Source organism: Capra hircus, chromosome 22 (assembly GCF_001704415.2).
Source record: "Capra hircus breed San Clemente chromosome 22, ASM170441v1, whole genome shotgun sequence".
Taxonomy (NCBI): domain Eukaryota; kingdom Metazoa; phylum Chordata; class Mammalia; order Artiodactyla; family Bovidae; genus Capra; species Capra hircus.
In genome coordinates, this window is record NC_030829.1 from 7,033,652 (window position 1) to 7,055,072 (window position 21,421).

Below are 21,421 nucleotides of genomic sequence, written 5' to 3' on the forward strand. Positions count from 1 at the left end.
ATTTTTTATTTCTGCTGCAGAAAATTCCTAGAATTTTCTTTTATTACTTGTTTCCATTTTAAAAGATGCCTCACTTTCCTACTTGTCTTTCACCTCAGGGACTCTTTCGGTCATTTTGGTTTTAATACCAGCTTAGAAATTGTGTCCAAGGCCTAAGGACTTTAGGCTTTTGCTTTGGGAAATGAGAGACCTTTTAAGGAAAGGAAATGACCGTGATTTTACTTTTTCCTTTAAAAGCAGTGATATTATGAAATATTTTTTAGACTATTATATCGAAAATATTTTTATAAATTAGGAATTTACTTATTGCTATCTATTTTTTCCTCTAAGCCTTAACAAATTGCTTAATATTAATAGTAAAATGAAAGGTAAAATTTGCAGCTCTCATTTAAGTTCACATCATTGCTGTTTTATGGAGAAGGAGGAAGAAAATCGGTTTATTCAAGAAATGAGGTTAAACTAGTGAAAATATTTTGGACTAAGTTCAGAATGCAAACGATGAATAAATATTTGTTTCATCTGACATTCTGTTTAGACCAGTGCACAACACACACGTGTAAACACACTCAAACCTCCCCCTATTTACCCCTTCAGTTCAGTGGAGTCATAAAGGAAAGAAAAAGGCAGTGTTTTCCATTATAATTCTCTCAGGTTGTCTGCTTATTCTGAGTACTCATGTCTAATTCTGCTAAATTTTTATTTTTCATGTTTTTATTGTCATAATTTCCCCGCAGAGACCCTCTAACACCCAAACTGAAATGGTCTCTCAGACTAAAAAGATAATATACATTGCAGAAATTTTACCTAGGATTGTCTTGACACTGATTTCAGACTTGATGTTGTCAGTCTTTAAAATGGAGCCAGACATGTAGTTAACTAGTCAACACTTACAATCTAATAGGAAAGGTTTTATATATAGTTGTATACTTTATGTATTGATATTTTTCATTGTATTTATTTTAAAATCTTTCATTTGCTTGCCATATATAAAATTCAGTGTTTGCTGCTAATACAGTAGGACTATTAGAGAAGATTTGGGAATAGAGGTTTTCTTAAATTGTTCATAATGCCACCACAAGAAACAACCTCCTTTAAAACATATTTCTTACTTTTTTTCTTTCTTAAATATTATCACTGCTTAATTCTAAGGTAAAATTTAAATTAAAAATAAGTTAAATATAAAGCAAAATGAAACCAGCCTTCCATTTTTAGCATTAAGCATTGAATGAATATTCTGATTATTAATTTTATCAGTCTAGTTTGGTGTTTTATATCATTTAGGAAAAGACAGACTGTCAGCAAATTGTTTAGGAATGTTTGGGAAACCATTTAGAAAAAGAAAACTAAAGCTTGGATTGCTTTCATTACACCAAAATAAAATCCAGACACATGCAGGATTAAAATGTAAAAATAAAATCATAAAGACAACAAAAGAAAACTTGGATGACTATCTTGTTTTTGTGGTGAAGAAGCCTTGATTAAACATTATCCAAAATCTCAGAACCATACAGTTTAGAAAGGATGACTAAGCTTGACCACATAAAAATGTGAAACTTTTTATGATTAAAAACATAGGCATACGCATACACACACTCTAACCAGCTCTCAGGACAGACGCCAAGCTGGCAGTGGGGGCATAAGTGGAACTCACGGGACAGAAGGGTTCTGTAACACACACACTAGCGGGTAACCAGTAGGAGAACAGCTGTAACCAGCTCTTTTAAAGGGACTAAGAACTAGGAAGCAGCAAGGGTGCAAGATAAGAAATAGAAATGCCCAGCTCACGAGGAAGGTAGATGCGCTGCCATCATCATGTTTAAAAGAGGGTGAATGGAAAGAAGAGTGAAGACAGAGTTGAACAAAACAGAGCAGGGTTTATACATTCCATTTACGTGTTCTTAATATACTTCTATCGCTTCTGTAACTTGCTTCTTTCCTCCCAAAACTGTTGTGTGGATGCAGTTCGTACTTATCATGTTACTAGTAAATACTTCTGCATTTTTGTATCATTTGCCTGTGGTTATTAAAAATGAAGTCAGAAAAAGATAAACAGGCTAACAAAATCAGTATGCTAAAAAAAAATCAATATGCTAGATTTATTTATTTATCACCTTTAATAGATTTTAAGAGAAAAGAGTTTACAGAATTTTCAGATGTTTTCCTAAATTTCAAATGCCTTGTAAACTGTTCTCTAGTGTCTGAGTGGCATTGAATATAGAATTAACTCAGGCCCCCAAAGCCTGATTCTTGTAGGATGTATATCAGCAGTAAAGTTTGTTTGTGGATAAATTTATGTTTTTCTCAGGTGAATGCTTGCGGTGCATGTTCTGGAATAATCTTGGTTGTATCCATTTTGCCATGAGCAAGCACAATTTGGGAATTTTCTACTTTAAAAAGGCTCTACAGGAGAATGACAACGTCTGTGCTCAGCTCAGCGCAGGCAGCACCGATCCAGGTAAGCCCACGGATGGGGCCAGTTTGTGTTTCACTACTCGAGGAAAGCATGATTTCAGGGAGCAAGTATCTGGTTAAAATGCACATCATGTGTCCTTACATACACATGATCCCACCCCAGAAATTGACTCTGGACTTTTAGTAAATATTGCTACTTTGTGTAGCAAGGTGTTAGGAATAATAATCAAAAAAGTTTAAATTACATTCACTTTTTCATGGATTTGAAATAGCAGTAATCTCATGTGGTAATGTTATAAAGCAAAGTATTTTCCTAAGATTTATTAACTCTGCCAAACTAGTTTGTTTTTTTGTTTGTGGGGTTTTTTTTGTTTTTTTTTTTTTAATTCATTTTGGCTGCTCCAGGTCTGACTTGCAGCACTCAGGATCTTCTTCCTTGCAGCATGAGGTATCTCTTTAGTGAGGCATGCAGGATCTAGTTCCCTGACCAGGGATCAAACCCAGACCCCCCTACTTTGGGAGCGTGAGGTCTTAGCCACTAGACCACCAGGGAAGTCCCTAAACTAGTTTTATTCTAGCCTTTTTTTTTTTCTTCAGGGGGTTTCATATGTGATACTGTGGGCAGCACCTGATAATCTTTAAGCAAATTTATAAAGTTTATTCCTTTATATTCTTAGTATATGGATCCTTGATCTGAAATCCTTAAAATCAGGTAATTGTGTAGCTTAAAGACTATTTAATTGATGAAAAATATATCCAAAAAAATCACACATAGTCTCTCTCTCTGTCCTGTTTTTTGACCACACTGCACGGCTTGTGGGATCTTAGTTCCTCGACCAGGGATCAAACCTGGGCCCCAACAGTGACAGCGCCAAGTCCTAACCACTGGACTGCCAGGGAATCCCTCCTCTCGTTTTATTACAGCCTGTGAAAGAAAGGAGAAGAGGGAGGCCGAGGAGGAGGTAGTTGGATAGCATCACCACCTCAATAGACACGAAGTTGAACAAACTCCAGGAGGTAGTGAAGGCCAGGGAACCCTAGCATGCCGCAGTCCATGGGGTCACAAAGAGTCAGACACACCTTAGTGACTGAACAGCAGCAGTGAAACTTAGAATACGTGAATGAACACTAGTCCCTGTAGGTATAGTACATTTTTGTTTCCATGGTAAAGTTCCCTAAAACTCTAACATCAGCCGAATACTTCTGGTTGAGAAAATACACGATGATAAAATGACTGTGCTGTGCTTAGTCACTCAGTCGTGTCCAACTCTTTGCAACCCCGTGGACTCTAGCCCACCAGGCTCCTCTGTCCATGGGATTCTCCAGGCAAGAATACCGGAGTAGCTTGCCAGGCGCTCTTCCAGAGGATCTTCCCAATCCAGGGATCAAACCCAGGTCTCCCACATCGTAGGGGGATTCTCTACCATCTGAGCCACGAGGGAAGCCTGGCTGAACTGGAGGTGAAGAGGAGGGGCATCTTCTTACAGGCGCTAAGAGTGTGGAGAGGTCGTGTAAGGTTCATGGGAGTGAGAGAGGGTTCTGTCTCTGTCTTTGCCTTCCTGGAACATTGTTGCCTGAGGAGCTGGCACGTGAGAAGACACATCTCTGGCTCCATGAGCACAGACAACTGAGATGCCTCTGGAGGATATTTGTTGGGTCGGGAGTGGAGATCATCATTGTGGTGGGAGGTATTTACACCTTCAGATTGAGGATTGGGCTCCTCGGTGTCAGACAGGGTAGTGGTTGAGTACTTAGTGAAGAAATGTTTTCAGTGGAGCTGCTATTTTAAATCTAATGATTTGTTCTCATCTGCTTTTTATCATCAGGCAAAAAATTTTCAGGAAGACCTATGTGTACATTACTAACCAACAAGAGGTATGAGTTGCTGTATAACTGTGGGATTCAGCTGCTTCACATTGGAAGGCCGCTCGCTGCATTTGAGTGTCTGATTGAAGCGGTTCAGGTTTATCACGCAAACCCCCGGCTCTGGCTGCGGCTGGCCGAATGCTGCATTGCTGCCAATAAGGGAGTGAGTCTCTATCTTTTTGAACCCCCACCCCGACTTGCTGCCCTCCTCCCCTTGCTGACTCTCAGGGAATTTGTAAAGATGGTCTTCCGTTCCTTATCAGTTGGACAAAATTTAGTTTCGTGAAGTCATGTTTTCACTTTCTGGCTCTTGGTAAGAGTGACCACATGTGTCAGCAGTCATGTTGAAAAGTTGAAGCCGTTCAGGAGGTCGTATCTGCAGCAGCAGTGGTCTGCTAGCTGCCGGGACAGGGGCCACGCCGCCAGCTGGCGTGAAAGTGCTGTGTGCACCAGCTGATTAAACGAGGACTGCTGATAACACTGCGAGTGTGGACAGAACTCCTGAGTTTCCTCCCGTGCCCGCAGGTTTACTTCTGATTCAGACGTTGTGGAGTTAGTGGTTTACCAGGCTTTTTCTCTCTGACACGTGTCCATCACAGTGGTTATGAGAAATAGACCAGTTTACACTAGCGTCCATGCCTAGATTATCGCCAAACAGCGTGTGACGAAAGCCTTTTGAATCTCAGGTTGGGGAGGGGTCGGTGGGAGGTGGGGGCAAGACAGGTCCAGGTCGTATCAGATTCACCAGCTGTCTGTACCACCCTGTCTCCAAGCCACCCCCGGTCCTTGCTAGGCTCTAGGGCGTACGGCATCCAGAGGTTTTGCCTGGCATGTCTGCCATGGGGAATAGCACTTCCTGAAAAGCAGCTACAGGAGCTAAAGGGATTAAAGAGGTGTGTCTGCCTGGCAGTTGTCACACTTGATACAAGCAGTTTGATATGAGTTTGCCACCACTGGGGGAAGAGGTGAATGTTGTCTTTGAAAGGTTTTAGGGGGTTATTTCATTGTACTTTTCCTTCATATCAAGAGATAGCTTTCTTAATGGGTAATTAAGTGATAAACAATTCTAGGTATAATTTATTTTGTTTTGTTTTTAACAAAAGGATCTCTAGAAATTGCTTATTCTCTTTAATGAGATGAATTTAATTAGTGTTGGAGGCTCTAGTGAGGTTTAATTATTTTCTTTTAAAATGACTTATTTTTAGAAATGGTGCTGTTAGGATTGTCTGTCTTCTGTGGATTTCATGAGGTTTTTTTTCCCTCTCCCGTTTTCTTCTAGAAAATTGTAAATTTGTAAATATTTTTAAAAATGGCAAAAATGATTTGGTTGTGAAAACCTGATAGATACCAGAACACTCATAATCCTGTGCTACTAACAGGAAATTTGCCATAAATAATGATCTATCTTTGCACTTCTCCTCCGTCTAGAACCTGAGGTAAAATCAGCCCCAAAATACTCTTGAGTAACATGAGAGGAATATCCCAACAGGAGAAATCATAAACTCCAAATAAAATTGTGCAACATTTCTTTTAATCTACTCAGGACAGAAGGGATGCAGGACAAAGTTTACTTTCTGAAAATAAACTCCTTTATCAATAAGCAGTAACTTGGTGACACCAAGGAGGCATTATCATTGCGTGTCGTTGCAGACCTCTTTTGCCACATCCAGGGTTTTTGTTTGCCTGAGCAATGTAAACTATATATAAGAAAATATTCACTAAATGAAAAATATACACTCAGAGTATTTAAGAGAAAACTACTTTAAAAAATCACCACATACCATTTACTTTTCTGGATATGTGCCATTTATTTTTCTGAGTTCTGAAAATACTTCTTGAGTGTGGTTACTGCCAAACCACTCTAAAATTATGAATATTTTAATCACATGATATTTTACATTAAGACTGTTCTGGCACACTGTGGCTGTTGGTGTCCTATTGAATCTGTGGTCTGTTTTGTGGATTTTTAGTCCCATCCAGATCTAGCCATCTGATCAGCTTCTACAGCCTAAGGATCAGAGAAGAGAGTATGGGCAAGCTGTTGAAAGTTTTTATCACCCCTGCCAGGAAAAGAGGTCAGAAGAGAAGGCCTTCTAATCGTGGTTCAGAACATCTACCCTGTCTTTATTTTTCACTAGTATTCCTTAGCTGCCACCTCAATTAAAAAAAATTAGTTCCAGTCACCCAGTCACTTTTATTGTATTTTTTTATACGTCGTGTAATTCTTTCTTAAATGAAGATAACATGTAAATGCTTGCTTTGTTAAAAGTCACACGTATATGGAGGTGGAACCATGAGGAAATTGTATTAGGGAGGGAGAAGTAACAGCGCAGAAACAGCGCGTTGAGAGGTGGCCTTTTGCAGGGCAGAGTGTATCTCTGCAAGTTCCTGTGAGTTGTCTCCAGTCTGTCCCTGTGTACGAGAGCCTGCAGAACTTGATGAAATGCAGGTAGATCAGAGACGTAGCATAAAGGGGGGGACGATAAAGGAAGTTGGCACCACTAAGCTCCTGTAATGAGATTAGGTATCATAGTGAAATATCCTAAACTATTTCTGTGTGTGCTAGTAGCTTTTACTATTTTCAGTTTAATGTTTACAGGGCTGTAGGATTTTAATTTCCTGGAAGGTAAAAGTCGTGCCTACGATGAAGTTTGACATATGCAGCTTGTTTATGTATATGTTTTTGACGCTGTAATTTAATACTTGCAGTTAAGAAGGGAGAGATGTTCGTTTTAGGAAATAGAACTGCTTCCCTTCTCTCATTCACTGTGATTCTGTGGCTCTTACTTTCTTTAAGAAAGAAAATGCCTGTCATATCCAGCATAGTGCCTAGGGCACAGACTGGTCCAGAAATCATTCTGAATAAACGCTTGAGTCATTCTTTTCTTTTTAGATACATTCTTTTTTAATATTCTTTTCCATTATAGGTTTTCGTGGGATATGGAACATAGTTCTCTCTGCTGCACAGTGGCGCCTTGTCCCTTGAGTCACTCTTGAATTGCTGGTTTGCCTCAGGTTTATCTCAGAGCTTATACTAGTAAAGTGTGGTCTGTGTCACCGACTTTTAGCCTCATGTACTCTTCTCTTCATTACCAAACATTTATCACCCCAAACTCCACATTGATGGGTCTTAGGAAGGTTCTTAGAGTAATTGTGAAAGGTCCTGGGTTATTTTTCATACCTCATCTTACAATTCCTTTAAATTAATTAGAAATGATTTGTGTTTTATAGACTTCTGAGCAAGAAACAAAAGGTCTTCCAAGTAAAAAAGGAATTGTACAGTCGATTGTTGGTCAAGGCTATCATCGTAAAATAGTTCTGGCATCACAGTCGATCCAGAATACCGTTTATAAGTAAGTATTTTGCAAAGAGAAAGCATATATGTTTAATACTATTTCATAATAGTGTTATTTATTTAAAAATATGGTTGGAAGTTACCTCATAGGAGGAGCCACTTTGTAACTGTATTTTATTACTGCTTCAACAAATAGACTGCTATACATAGGCCAGTGGTGAATGTTATTTCATACGTGATTTTGGTTTATTATATCCATGGGTGTTGAGGTTGTTGCTCTAAGAAACCCTGGTCTATTCAGTGCCATTATCCAGAATGTCCAGAAGAGGGCATCTTGTTGTTTCCTTGTTATATAGTTGATCATTGATGCTTTTCATTTAGTTATTATTTTCTCATAGTCCCAAAAGCTAATTCCTTAGTGCTAGGAGAAAAAAGTTGGAGAAGGAAATGGCAACCCACTCCAGTGTTCTTGCCTGGAGAATCCCAGGGACAGGGGAGCCTGGTGGGCTGCCGTCTATGGGGTCGCACAGAGTCGGACACAACTGAAGTGACTTAGCAGCAGGAGAAAAAAGTACTATTATATATATATATCAACAAAGGTAATATAAAGCTCTTGTAGAACAGCTTTTCAATTGAACAACTTTTAAATAGGAACATCTTTATCTCTTACAAAGATTCCAATTTGGAGTTGCTACTATTTCTAAAGTAGTAGGCTTTCTAAAAAAATTTCTGCATTTCTCTTCTGTCCCAAGTAAAATTGTTCAGTGCCGTTTAAAAGTTTTCCCAAAGTTTCAAAAATGTATCTGGCTCACAATAATTTGGTCTTTATTTCAACAGTAATACAGATTTCTTTCAAAGACAAGTTAAAGCATCACTTCCCTACCATTTTAAAAGTGTTACACCTTTTCCCTTTTTTCTCTCTAATAAAGCTGATTCAGCTTAATATATAAAGCCAACAGATAATTATATAAAATCTCAACAAAGTTATAAGACCAGTAACATTACTTTTTCCAAAGGTAACTGTAAGTAAGATATTTTTAAAAGCAAACATCAACCAAAACAAAGCTCAGATGTGAAAATTTACTTTTTCCCTTCTTTCCCGTTCTGATTGTATCTGTCCTGGGCTTCACTACAGTTCTTATTGTCTGTAACTCCTTTGTTAGATTAACACTGACATTGCAGGTATCCATCAGTTTGTCCCCGAGGTCCCATTCCAGGAGAAGCAACGTCATGTATAATGTATATACTTGCAATCTTTTGTTTATACTTTTTACATCATATATACAGACATACCTCCCTTTACTGCACTCGGCTATTTCTGTGTCGCGCTTTGCAGATGTTGCTTTTTTTTTTTTTTCTTGCAAATTGAAAGTTTGTGACAGTCCTAAGTGGAGCAAGTCTGTTGGTGCCATTTTCCCAATAATAGCTATTCACTTTGTAATCTCTGTGTCACATTTTGGTAATTCTTGGCACCTTCTCAGACTTTTTTGTCATTATTTGCACTTCCTCAAACTTTTTCGTCATTATTTGTAATGGTGATCAGTGATCATTGATGGTACTTTTGCAACAAGATTTTGACTCGCTAAAGGGTCATGATAGTTAGCATTTAACAATTAATATTTCTTAAGATATGTACATTGGCTTTTTTTTTTAGACATGATGTTGTTGCAAACTTAATAGACCACAGCATAGTGTAGGCATTCCTTATATATCCAGTGGGAAACCAAAAACTTTTTGTATGACTTACTTTATTGTGATACTGTCTTTATTGTGGTGGTCTGGAACCGAACCCGTGATGTCCCCAAGGTATGCCTGTATGATATTTAGGCTTTGGATTCTTTAGCATTCTCATATAACTGCTTGTATTACCATTTCTACCTGTCCGAGGGCAAAGCCTTTCTTATTTAGCTACATTGGTTTTATTCCTGATCATAGGGAAGTCTTATTTATGATTGTCGTTTTGTTAGCTGCCTTGGGTTTGTTCTTTTCAGTGATGGACAGTCTTCAGCCATTCCTGTAGCCAGTATGGAGTTTGCAGCCATTTGTCTCCGAAATGCCCTGCTGCTGCTACCTGAAGACCAGCAAGATCCGAAGCAGGAGAATGGATCTAAAAGCAGTAACCAGTTAGGTGGCAACGCGGAGAGCAGTGAGAGCGGCGATGCTTGCAGGTATCCCGACTGCTCTGACCTCCCTCGGTCAGGTCTGCGGGGCTTCGTTAGTCAGCTTCCGTCCCGTAGATGAGTTCCCAAAGTCTGCAGCCACAGTTTCCAGTTTTGAAGTGTGAATGTGTAAGTATTTCTGGGAAATTGCCTGGCGGTCTAGTGGATTCCACGCTTTCACTGTAGAGGCCTGGGTTTAGTCCATGGTTGGGGAACTAAGATCCCACAAGCTACTCAGCATGGCCAAATATATATATATATATTTCTTTTTCTACAAGAGAAAAATAAGGTAAAGGCTAAGTGAGGAGAGAATCTTGAAAGAGAAAAGTAAAAAGTAAGCTTTTCGCTGCCATGAGGAATCATTGCGAGAAATCCTGTTGCTGTCAGAGATGGGTTTTTTTTAAAAAACCTTTATTAAAATGAATACTTAAATCCCTAAAACTTCTCTTTTCTTATTATTTTCTGCCTTTTCTCTTAACATACTATAAACCACAGACCTTCAGGATATTTCTGTATATTTCTGATTTTCTACATTAAATGAAATATTATGCCAATCTATAGAAACTGAGGGGCTTCCCAGGTGACTCAGTGGTAAAGAATCAACACAGGCTCAGTCCCTGGATTGGGAAGATCCCCTGGAGTAGGGAATGGTTACCCACTCCAGTATTCTTGCCTGGAAAATTCCATGGACACAGAAGCGTGGTGGGCTACAGTCCATGGGGTTGCAAAGAGTCAGACACGACTGAGTGGCTAAGCACTGAGTGCTCAGAAATTGGGAGAATTTTATCTCGTAATAAAATAAACACTATTATATGTAAAGAGCTCTTTTATACATATGGCACCTTTAAACTCAAGTTTTCCATCTCAGCATCTTTTCTAAGATGCTAAAAATATTACATTTATTATAAAAAATTTGAAACAAAAATTGTGGAATTTTTTTCCCTCCATCAAGGGGTTATGCTTTACTATAGTTGGTAAAAGACAACTAGAAGAATGAGAAATTTGTAAAAATACTGGAATGGTTTCCTTTGTATAGTAGAGATACTATTTTCTGTTACAGATTTTTTAAAGCGGTAGGGAAAAGAAGCTAATACATGGTATAGTGGTTTTTTTTTTTTTTTTTTTTGGCTGCACTGTGGAGCATGTGGGATCCCAGTTCCCCAACCAGGGATCGAACCTGTGTCCCCTGCATTGGAAACACAGAGTCTTAACCGCTGGACGACCAGAAAAGTCCCTATGCTGCAGCTTTAACATGTTAGTGATGCTGCATTACTGAGTATTTTTCAGTTTGATTCTTTTACACTTTTTTCATAAAAGAATTGCATGAGAGTGGGGTTAGGGAGACGCAACTTATCAATATATTTGATTGCTTGTGCTCTTCATGATTAGGACTCTCATCTCTATTTTAGCAGTAAAAGCCATGATGGAGACAAATGCATTCCAGCTCCACCTTCTTCTCCACTGAGAAAGCAGGAGTTAGAGAACTTAAAGTGAGTAGCTAAACAAAATTAGCCTTGTGTTGGTCATTTATTTTGTTGATATTATGAATTGCATTGATTTAAGTGTCAGATATTAAACCAACCTTTCAATCTTGTGATGTAACCCTACTAGGCAGGATGTATTATTACCTTTTTAATAAACTTTTGGATTGAATCTTTTTGTGAGGCTTGTTTGCTCCCATGCTCACAAGGAAAGGTGGTCCACGCTCTTCATTCCTGTAGATGTCTTGTTTAGGTTTTAGTTTCAGGGTTATGCTGAACATACGAATGAGTCAGGAAGTGCTTCCTCTGTTTTCTGAAACAGTTTATCTAACATAGGTGTTGCTCCTTCCTCAGATGATTGATAGAATTCACCAGTAAAACCATCTGGGCTAGAGTCTTTGTGGGAAAGTTTCAATAGTGAATTTAAGTTCTTCGAGAGTTAAGTGCTATTCAGATTTTCTATTTCTATCTCTATCAGTTTAGGTAAGTTATATTATTGCCTGTGTAGATTTATAAACTCCATTATATTTGCTTTGAACAGTCATATATATGTTAAAAGAAACAGAGCCGTCTTTTGTGTCTAACTACATTAGTACCATTTCCTGATGATTCTGATTTTTACAGAAAACCATTTGCCTTCAGTCTGAAGATCTCCCATCAGTTTTTCCTGAGGCTTTATGTTGTTTTGTTTTCCTTTTAAAATCTAAAGTTGTCTTCATTTCCTCTTCATTCTTGGAGGATGTTTTCATTGAATAAAAGTGTTTTAGGTCTTGTTCTGTTTCCAGGCAGCTTTTTCAAGACATCGCCGCGTCGTCTTCTGGCCTCCAGTGTCTGACCGCAGCCGCTGTGTTAGAGGTGCTATTTTTCTATCTCCGTGGATTGTCTGTATTTCATTCAGCAGTTAGACTATGATGAATCCAAGCGGGGTTTTGTTTGTTTTTAACCTCCCTTGGTGTTAGCTGCCTTTCTTAAATCTATAAATTTATCTTTCTTGGGATGTTTTTGACCATTGTCTTTTCATGTTTTGGAAATAGGGTTAATGGTTCAGCATCTCTTTAAGAATGATTTCAATAATAGGACTGCAAATTAAAATGGAAAGAGAGAGCCATCATTTTATGTTTTCACCTACTCAGTTGCAAAAAGTGACAAGAGTACAGTTGAGACATTTATATATTGCGGGTGGCTTTGTAAATTTTTGGAAAGTATTTCATTTAATCCCATTCTTTCAAACAAACATTAGTGCTAATCTGGTGGTAGCTGCAGGGGAATCAGAGGTAAAAGAGAAGGCACTGCTCTTAGTAGCAGGTGGCAAACACTTAGGAGAAAACGGCGTTACGTTACTTAGTAGGCTAGTTACCAGGTGGTGGGATTTGGGGCGTGTCCTTTCTTCTTGTGATAATTTGATCACCCTAATAAGTGGGGAATGACTTCACGTTAAAATTTTACGTTTCTTTCAATCCAAGGTGCTCAATCTGATGCCAGAGTTTATTGATCACCTGTGTTACTTTTACTGTGAACCTCCTGTTGGTAGGATTTAGTGTTTTATTAAGGAAATTGACCTTTATGATTTGTGTTATAACACTGTTTCTGGTATTTAGTTTAAAACAGAGTTTCATTTATTAAGTATCATATTTATCAATCTTCTTTACTTTTTCTTTCCATTTTGTGCGATGTTTAGAAAGGCCTTCTTGCCTCCAATATTTAAAGAATAATCTAACCACATTTTTCTAGCACTTTTTGTGACAGTCATAGCCACCGGTCTAAATTCTTGTCTCATCTAGAATTTATTTTATGGAAGCTTAATGATGTAAGGCTGCCTCCATGTTTCACGTACTTTTTCACAGTACATTTGATTAATTTCATTTACCTTTCCGAATAAAGCTCTGGACAGAGCTATAAAGATTTGTGTCTAAATAGTTTAAAGTTACGTTTTTATAAAATAACTTATATGTGCGTCTGCATGAAAAAAGTCTGGAGGATCTGTGTCAGAACCTTCACAGTGGAGGGATAACTGATGATTTTTATTTTGTTACTGGAATATTTGTTTCTTCCAACTTTTAAAACAAGTCACTCCATTAATCTTAATGAGTCTCTTTGGAGGAAAGACTGGCCATGTGCCCTTTCCTGGTCATCAGATCAGTGTGCTGATGGCATGGCATCACAGTTAGTGAGCTTAGGGCTCCAGGCACGCTGTTCAACAAAGCAACAGCTTTTTTTCTTTTTGGTCTGCACTGGGTCTTTGTCGCTGCCCTGGGCCTTCCCTGGTTGCAGCGAGCAGAGAGTACGGGCTAGTTGTGTCTGGGCTTCTCTTGTGGAGCACAGGCTCGGTAGTTGTGGTGGACAGGCTTAGTTGCCCAGACCAGGTATCGAACCCATGTTCGCTGCCTTAGCAGGCAGATTCGTAATCACTGAACCCCCAAGGAAGTCCAAACAACAGCTTTTTGTCTCTTTATTCTGTCAAATTCCCACTTTGCAGTAATATACCCTCTCTTTCCTGGGTTATATATATGTGTAAATTCCCACTGTATCTTATTTTTGGGAAGAAAGCATTAATCTTCTGATTATATGAGGAAAATCTAAGCTCTCAAATTTAGTTAGAAATAAGTTGGTCATTTAAGGTTTTAAAAGCAGCATTTTTGGTCTTTTTTTTTTTTTTTAACTTAAAGGTAATTAAATGTTTTTTTCCAAGGTTTTATTTAAGTTTTCTTGAATTCTTATTTCTTGTATGAGTCAGAAGATAGCAAGAAAATAAAAAATACTATGGCAAATTACTGGTGAAACAATGATAAAATATACAGAAGAATATAGCTATGAGTGAAATAAAATGAAATTAAAAAAAATCAAATTCCAACCATATACCTAAAATAAACTCACTATATTGGATTTTTGTCCTGAGTCGAAATGTGAAAAAACAAAGCAAATTAAGTAAAGCTAATCTAGGTTTGGTATAAAGTGAGCTGACGTAAAGGGGTGGATTGTAAATTTCAGCCAAGGCTGTATTTGGGAAAGCGCTTTAAATTTGCCCCGGAAATGTACAGGTAGGTCCCCAGCACGCCTGCTGTTTGCTACAGACGTCTCTGTTTGTGGGGCCAGGACATTTCGCATGCCCCTCGGGGCTCCTCTGTCTTTAGGAGGTTACTCTGTAGGGTGAAGAGTCCAAGTACGGCCGAGGCTCTGCAGTGTAAAGTGAGTCTTGGCCTCTCAGGCTGCTTTCCTCCCTGTTGGGCGGCAGCTGCCCAGCTTCCTCTGTGTCCTCCCAGTGAGATTTCTCGTTACCATCCCAGCATATATATATATATATATATATATATATATATGGATTTTTACACTGCAGCCATATCCTTCCACACTGCTCTGTGCCTTACAGTTGGCGCTGCAATGCATCTGTAGAGATTGTTTGTATCAGTACAGAGCTCAGTTTCGTTCTTTCTAATGGGCGCATACAGTTGCATTATATAGACACATACAGTTGCATTATATGAATATGACTATTTAACGTTGCTTTTATACTTAGTTACAGTGTTGTCAGTCTTTGCTGTTATAAATAATGCTGCAGTGACTATCATTGTACTCAGTTAAGGGGAATCCTTCATGATGAAGGTGTTTGCAGCAATATTTAAGTTGGATTTAATTTTTACAAATTTATTTGAATGAGTGCTCATCTTAGGATTGCTTTATGTGTGCATGTAACTTAAGACGTTTCTGATTCCGCACTGGTTGAACAGCTACAGAGTTGTGAAATTTAAATTTACCTTCTGTAAGTGGCACTAAAAGACAGAAGGGTATGTGCAGGGCGGCATTCATCCTCTCAGAGAGCGTTGTGCCTTTCCCAACTGTTTGCTTTCCACACATTCTAGCAGGGAGATTGGTGGTTTTCAGAGAGAAAAAAAATTACTTCCCTATTTTTGTGGAAAGGGACAGAGGGTCTCCATAGGGAATTCCATCATCATAAAGTGGGGTAAGACGGGTTTGCTGATACGTAACTAACCTTTTTTCTTAGGGAGCAGATGGGAGAAGGGAAATGGAACAAGATGGAAGGAGCCTTAGGGTAGATTTATAAAAAGAACCGCTGGGCGGGACAGTAGTAACTGTTATGTGGAGACAAATGGTGTGGGGGAAGGAGTCGTGAAAGATTTGTGTCGTAATTTTTTGAAGCTATACAAGCTCCCAGCATAGTTGGGTGCGTTAGAGGGCAGTTCTGTGGCAGGAGGCAGCTGTCTTCTGCAGAAAGGAGGAGCCTGAGCACGTTGGTTCTCCGCTGAGATCCTGGAATTGTCAGGGATTTTATCTGTTTCTGACCTGGATTCATTTATGTGATTGGAAACGGGTATGAGGAGTACATAGTTTAGTTTTTATGGACTATTATATTTGACCCCTCCGTGCTCTAATACCCAAGACACCAATGCAAAACCTCATTTCCTCTTTTCCAGCATAACTAATATGCAGTAAATTATCATGACTGTTCTAATGACCACTTCTTACTGTATGGATTCAGACCGAGCTTCTTGACTAGTTTCCTTTTTTTTTTTTTGTTTGTACATGAATGAAGATGGTTCCCAAAAAAATCATTCTAACCAGGTTACAGGTATGTTTTCAGAAGGTGTAGGATACCTGAAGCAATTGTGAGATTCTGTATTAAAATCAAGGTAGCTTGCAGAAAAAAATATTCTCAAAATTAAAACAGAAATTTGTCCCCCAAGCAGGAAGAAGTCTCAGAAATTAATAGTTTAATCGTGAGGCTCAGATGAATTTAGAGACACTGATACATTGGGTCAAGAAGGCATGCATATAATGGCACTGGAAGAATATTCCTTTATTTCCTGAACCACCCAAAGCAAAGCCATTGGTTTCATATGATTAAGAAAACACATACGCAGACACACATGCCCAGTCTCACTCCAGCCTTGAGTTAAATAAGCGCTCTGACTTCCATTATTGAAATGAAAGGTGAATCTATGTCTCAGTTTTTGTCTGAGAGAAATGAACATTTGTCCACGTAAGAATTTTAAAGCAGCTTTACTTTTGATAGACAAAAAGTAGAAATAATAGCCTAGGCATGTATCGGGGGAGATTGGCTTAACTAAATTGCTGGCTAGGAATTCCCTAGTGGTCCGGTGCTTAGGACTCCAAGCTTCCATTGCAAGAGGCAAGTGTGTGATCCCTGGTCGGGGAACTAAGATCCCACATGCCACTCACTCAGTGCAACCAAAAATTCTTTTTAACATAAATAGGGACTTCCCTGGTGGTCCAGCGGCTAAGACTCCACGCTCCCAATGCAAGGGGCCTGAGTTTGATTCCCTGGTCAGGGAATTAGGTCCTGTATGCTGAAACTAAAGATCCCACATGCCCCAGGTAAGATCGAGTGAAGCCAAACTAAATTTCTTTTTAATTTTAAGAAATATAATAAATTACAGGCCACTCTGTATATTGGTATTGCTACTCAGCTGTAAAAAAGAACAAGCTCCTGATGCCCTAGTCAACACGATGCGAATCTCAAAACATTTTGTTTCTGCTTTTACTCAGCGTAAGGTCCATACTGTATGATTCTGTTTATACCATCTGTACGACAGGCAGACGCTATCCTAACTTATGTTCATAGAAATGAGAACAGTGTTCGGGGAGTTGACTAGAAGGAATTTTTCTGGGGTGAAAGAAATATTCTGTATCTTAATTAGACTGGCAGCTACATGTATATGTTCAAACTTACCAAACTGTACATTTAAGATGATGTATTTTAAGATGATATAAAAATCATACCTAACTGTAAATGGTTTAAGAAATTTTGAAAATTTTCAAAATTCATATAACTCTAAATATATTCTTTGGGGAAATACAATTAACCATTAATGATTCATAAATGGTCAGTTTCTCTGACATATCACTCATAGGGTGACATGTGGAAAACTTGGTGTTTTAACACCAGCAAAAAACTCTCCTTGTATTTTACGTGTATTCCTTAGACTCTAAAGCCTCAGTGTCTAAACTCATAGTCACTCATCACTGGACCCTGAGCACGTGGGACATGGCTGGTGAAAGGTGCACACAGATGCATGATACACACTGATTTTAAGACTTCTAAAGCTGTAATATATGTCAGCAATGTTTTGTATTGATTATGTTGAAATGACATTGTAGATATATTAGGTTAATTTTAAAATATTGAAATTAATTCCACTGTTGTTTTTTTTAATGTGTCTGCTGGAAAACACAAAATTACACTCATGGCCCCGATTACATTTCTCTTGGACGGTGGTGCTGCCTCTAAGGTTCTAGAACCATTTGAAGTGTTTGTAGTTTTTGATACCTGGTTTTTACCAGTGTGTGATACTGTTCCTATGCCAGCTTTCTCACATGCCACAAAATTTAGCCGAGTGTCTCATCAGAAAAATTCATCTTTAAAAGGCCTAACTCCCAAATGACTCTTAGAGTGCAGAGACATGTACAGGGTCATATGCTTTGATTTAAATATTAATGTTGCCACGTGCATTTGAGAGATAATGATTTTCTTACACACTATACACACCTAATATAAGGGTTGACTTTTTTTAAGTCAAACATTTATTGACTATCATTGATAATTTGGCTTAGCAGTAAAGAATCTGCTTGCAGTGCAGGAGTCGAGGGTTCGATCCCTGGGCCAGGAAGATCCTCTGGAGAAGGAAATGGCAACCCACTCCACTATTCTTGGCTGGAGAATCCCATGGATGGGGGAGCCTGGGAGGCTACAGTCCATGGGGTCGCAAAGAGTCGGACAGGACTTAGGAACTAAACAACAAAATAACTGATCACATATTTTTTAAACAGCTGTATTGAGATATAATCCACATACCGTACAATTCACCCATGTAAAGTGTGCCATCCCGTGATTGTTAGTTTATTCACAGCGTTGTGCAGTCATCACCGCAGTCAGTTTCAGAACCCTGCACCCTTCGGCTGTAACCCCTTTCTCTTCTGTCTGCTCCCCAGCCTTAATCAATCCACTTTCTGTCTCTCTAGATCACCTGTTTTGCACTTTCCTGTGAATGGGATTATGCAATATGTGGGTTTTATGACTGGCTTCTTTCACTTATAGTAATGTTTTCAAGGTTCGTTCGGGTCGTAGCCTGTATCAGCATTTCATTCATTTTTCTTTCCGAATAATATTCTGTTGTGTGGACATACCACATTTGGTTTATTCATTCATTTTAGATTGTTTTCATCTTTAGGCTACTAGGAATAACGCTGCTCTAAACATTCATGTGCAAGTCTTTGTGTAGACATGTTGTTTGTTTTTCTACCTAGAAGTGGAATTGCTGGGCCCCATGGTAACTGTTTAATTGTTTAAGGAATTACAAGACTGTTTTGTAAAGTGGCTGCATCGTTGACAATCCCACCAGCAGGTGTGAGAGTCGCAGTGTCTCCACGTCCACACCAACACTTGTCATCCATCTCTTTTATCATATTGACACATTGTAGTGGGTATGAAGTGGTGTCTCACGATGGCTTTGATTTGTATTTCCCTGTTCTGGGATTCTTGGGGTCGCAAAGAGTCGGACATGACTGAGCGACTGAGCTGAACTGAAACCTAATGATGTTGAACATCTTTTCATGTGCTTATTGGACACTTGTATGTTTTTCTTTAGAGAAATGTTTATTGAAATCCTTTGTCTATTTTTTAGAGGGGTTAGTTGTCTTTTTTATTATTGAGTTGTAAGAGTCACTTATATATTCTAGGTCCAGGGCCCTTATCAGATACGTGACCTGTAAATACTTTCTCCAATTCTGTCTGTTGTCTTTTCGGGTTTTCTGCAGGTGTTTTTGAATCTCAGATATTTTTGATTTTGATAAAGTTCAATTTATGTTTTATTCTTTCATTGACTGTACTTCTTGGGTCATATCGAATCCTCTGCCAAATCGAAGGTCATGAGATTTACCCCTGTGTTTTCATCTAAGAGTTAGATAATTTTATTCAGCACTACATTTAGGTCTTTGATCCATTTTGAGTTAATTTTTGTATATGATACGAGGTAGGGGCTCAACATATTAATCCTTTTGCACAGAAGTATCTTATTAATGGGCTTCCCTGGTAGCTCGGACAGTAAAGAATCCGCCTGCAGTGTGGGAGACCTGGGTTTGATCCCTGGGTTGGGAAGATCCTCTGGAGGAGGGCATGGCAACCCACTCCAGTATTCTTGCCTGGAGAATTCCATGGACAGAGGAGCCTGGCGGGCTGTAGTCCATGGGGTCTCAAAGAGCCGGACATGACTGAGCGACTAAGCACATCTTGTTAATCGTAAAGAAAGAGGTCCACAAGGCTAGCCACACTAACATTTCATTGTTGTGTGGTATTTTAATAACTGTCATGGGTGTGTACAAAGTCTTATATGTTGCATATTACAGGACATCTTTGTTATTCATTCTGAGATTGTGATATTAGCGAACTTTTAATTTCTAAAGATAAATTAGAGGCTTCTCTAGAACCTGGAAAAGAGTATAACAGAACTGGAAAAGGGCAAGAAATAATGTTGGGGCCAATATGGAAAGTGTCTGTATGAGAAAGTCAGAACATACAAAATAAAAACGAAATTTCAAATTTGCTTTTTTTTTTCCTGACACAGTTAATTTCAATATTTCTTTTCTTTTTCTTTTTCTTTTTTTTTTTTAGTAAGAGGCTCAAAATGGATAAAAGGAAATGTTTGGACCAAATTTAACTCGGCCCGGTTATTCCGCAAGTATACATTATGGAACCTTAATTGGTTCTTATAGACTTCTGATGGGACACCCAGTGAATTATTTCCCATTCACTTAAAAGGACCTCCCAAGGCCCAATGTTTATAAAAGAAGATGAGCCAAACAAATGGTGGATAACATAAATATCACAGGCAGTTTTAGTGTACTTAAGGAATCCTGTTTCTTTTGGTCTTAGCCAAGTACTTCTATTGTGGTTGGAGAGACATACCTGAAACAATACCCTGGCTAATAACCTCCTGGCTCTCATATTGCTCTTGTTAGGGACTCAGCCCCGATTCACTCTTTTAACCAGGTCTGATCCTACGGAAATGTGTTCATCTAGGAAACTCTTCCAGAAAAGGGAACCTGCCATGGGATCCATCCTTCATCTTAGCAGCTTGTCTTCACATAGCACGATTCACATCTGAGTCCCAGGACCCCGTTTAGATGAGTGGTGATGAGATTAATCACAAGCCAGGGTGGGGATAATTCTTCAGTGGTCTCCCACTCTGGAGAAACCCCACAAGGCTCCTGCTGACATTCGACAAATCGTTTAACCCATTTGGGCCTTTCTTTCCTCTTCTGTCAAGTCGGATCGAGTGATCTTACAGTCCTGCCCATGTATAAGATGCTGTGCCTGTGACGGCTGCATTTTATTTGCTGCCTGGGGTAGGACTGGATTCCTTGAGATGCTAGATTTGGATGAAGAGGAAAACTTCCTCAGCTTTTTTGAGCTGGTCCTCTCTTGGTATTGGATTTGGGATGTGTTTATCAGTAAGGCTCTTGGTAACAGAACAGTTAGTAGAAAGAGAAGTGTTTACAGATGACATGAAGCTTTAAATTTTAAGAGCTGGAGTTGACAAGTTTAACATTTTCTAGATTTCTGTAGATAAATGGAAACAGTTTGAAATGTACATTTAAAAATTTTTAAATCCAGTACCATATTTGTTAGAAGAAATTCTTTATAAGATGTTTTGAGCCAGTTTTTCAAATAATTTGTGTTACGAGGTCACTTTGTGAATTTATTTGCCTTTGACAAATGGTGACTGACTGGCCTTACCCTCAGTGTAGCCTCTTTTGATATGGGTTGAGCTGTTTGCCAGCAAAGGTCCATCTAGTCAGAGCTAAGGTTTTTCCTAGTCATGGATGGATGTGAGAATTGGACTGTAAAGAAAGCTGAGTGCCAAAGAATTGATGCTTTGGAACTGTGTTGTTGGAGAAGACTCTGGAGAGTCCCTTGGAGAGCAAAGAGATCCAGCCAGTCCATCCTGAAGGAAATCAGTCTTGAATATTCATCGGAAGGACTGATGCTGAAGCTGAAACTCCCAATACTTTGGCCACCTGATGCAAGGAACTGACTCATTGGAAAAGACCCTGATGCTGGGAAAGATTGAAAGCGGGAGGAGAAGGGGACGACAGAGGATGAGATGGTTGGATGGCATCACCGACTCGATGGACATGAGTTTGAGTAAAGTCCGGGAGTTGGTGATGGACAGGGA

General features: G+C 38.9%; 1 protein-coding gene across 1 annotated transcript in view; it reads left to right on the plus strand.

Annotated features, from left to right (window-relative positions):
* The window catches only part of CNOT10 (CCR4-NOT transcription complex subunit 10), a 57,090-nt gene that overhangs the window by 23,989 nt on the left and 11,680 nt on the right, over positions 1–21,421 (plus strand). Inside the window, 5 exon segments of the mRNA XM_005695520.3 lie at positions 2,306–2,455; positions 4,239–4,441; positions 7,510–7,631; positions 9,565–9,741; positions 11,142–11,222. Coding sequence (XP_005695577.2) covers positions 2,306–2,455; positions 4,239–4,441; positions 7,510–7,631; positions 9,565–9,741; positions 11,142–11,222 — 733 coding nt within the window.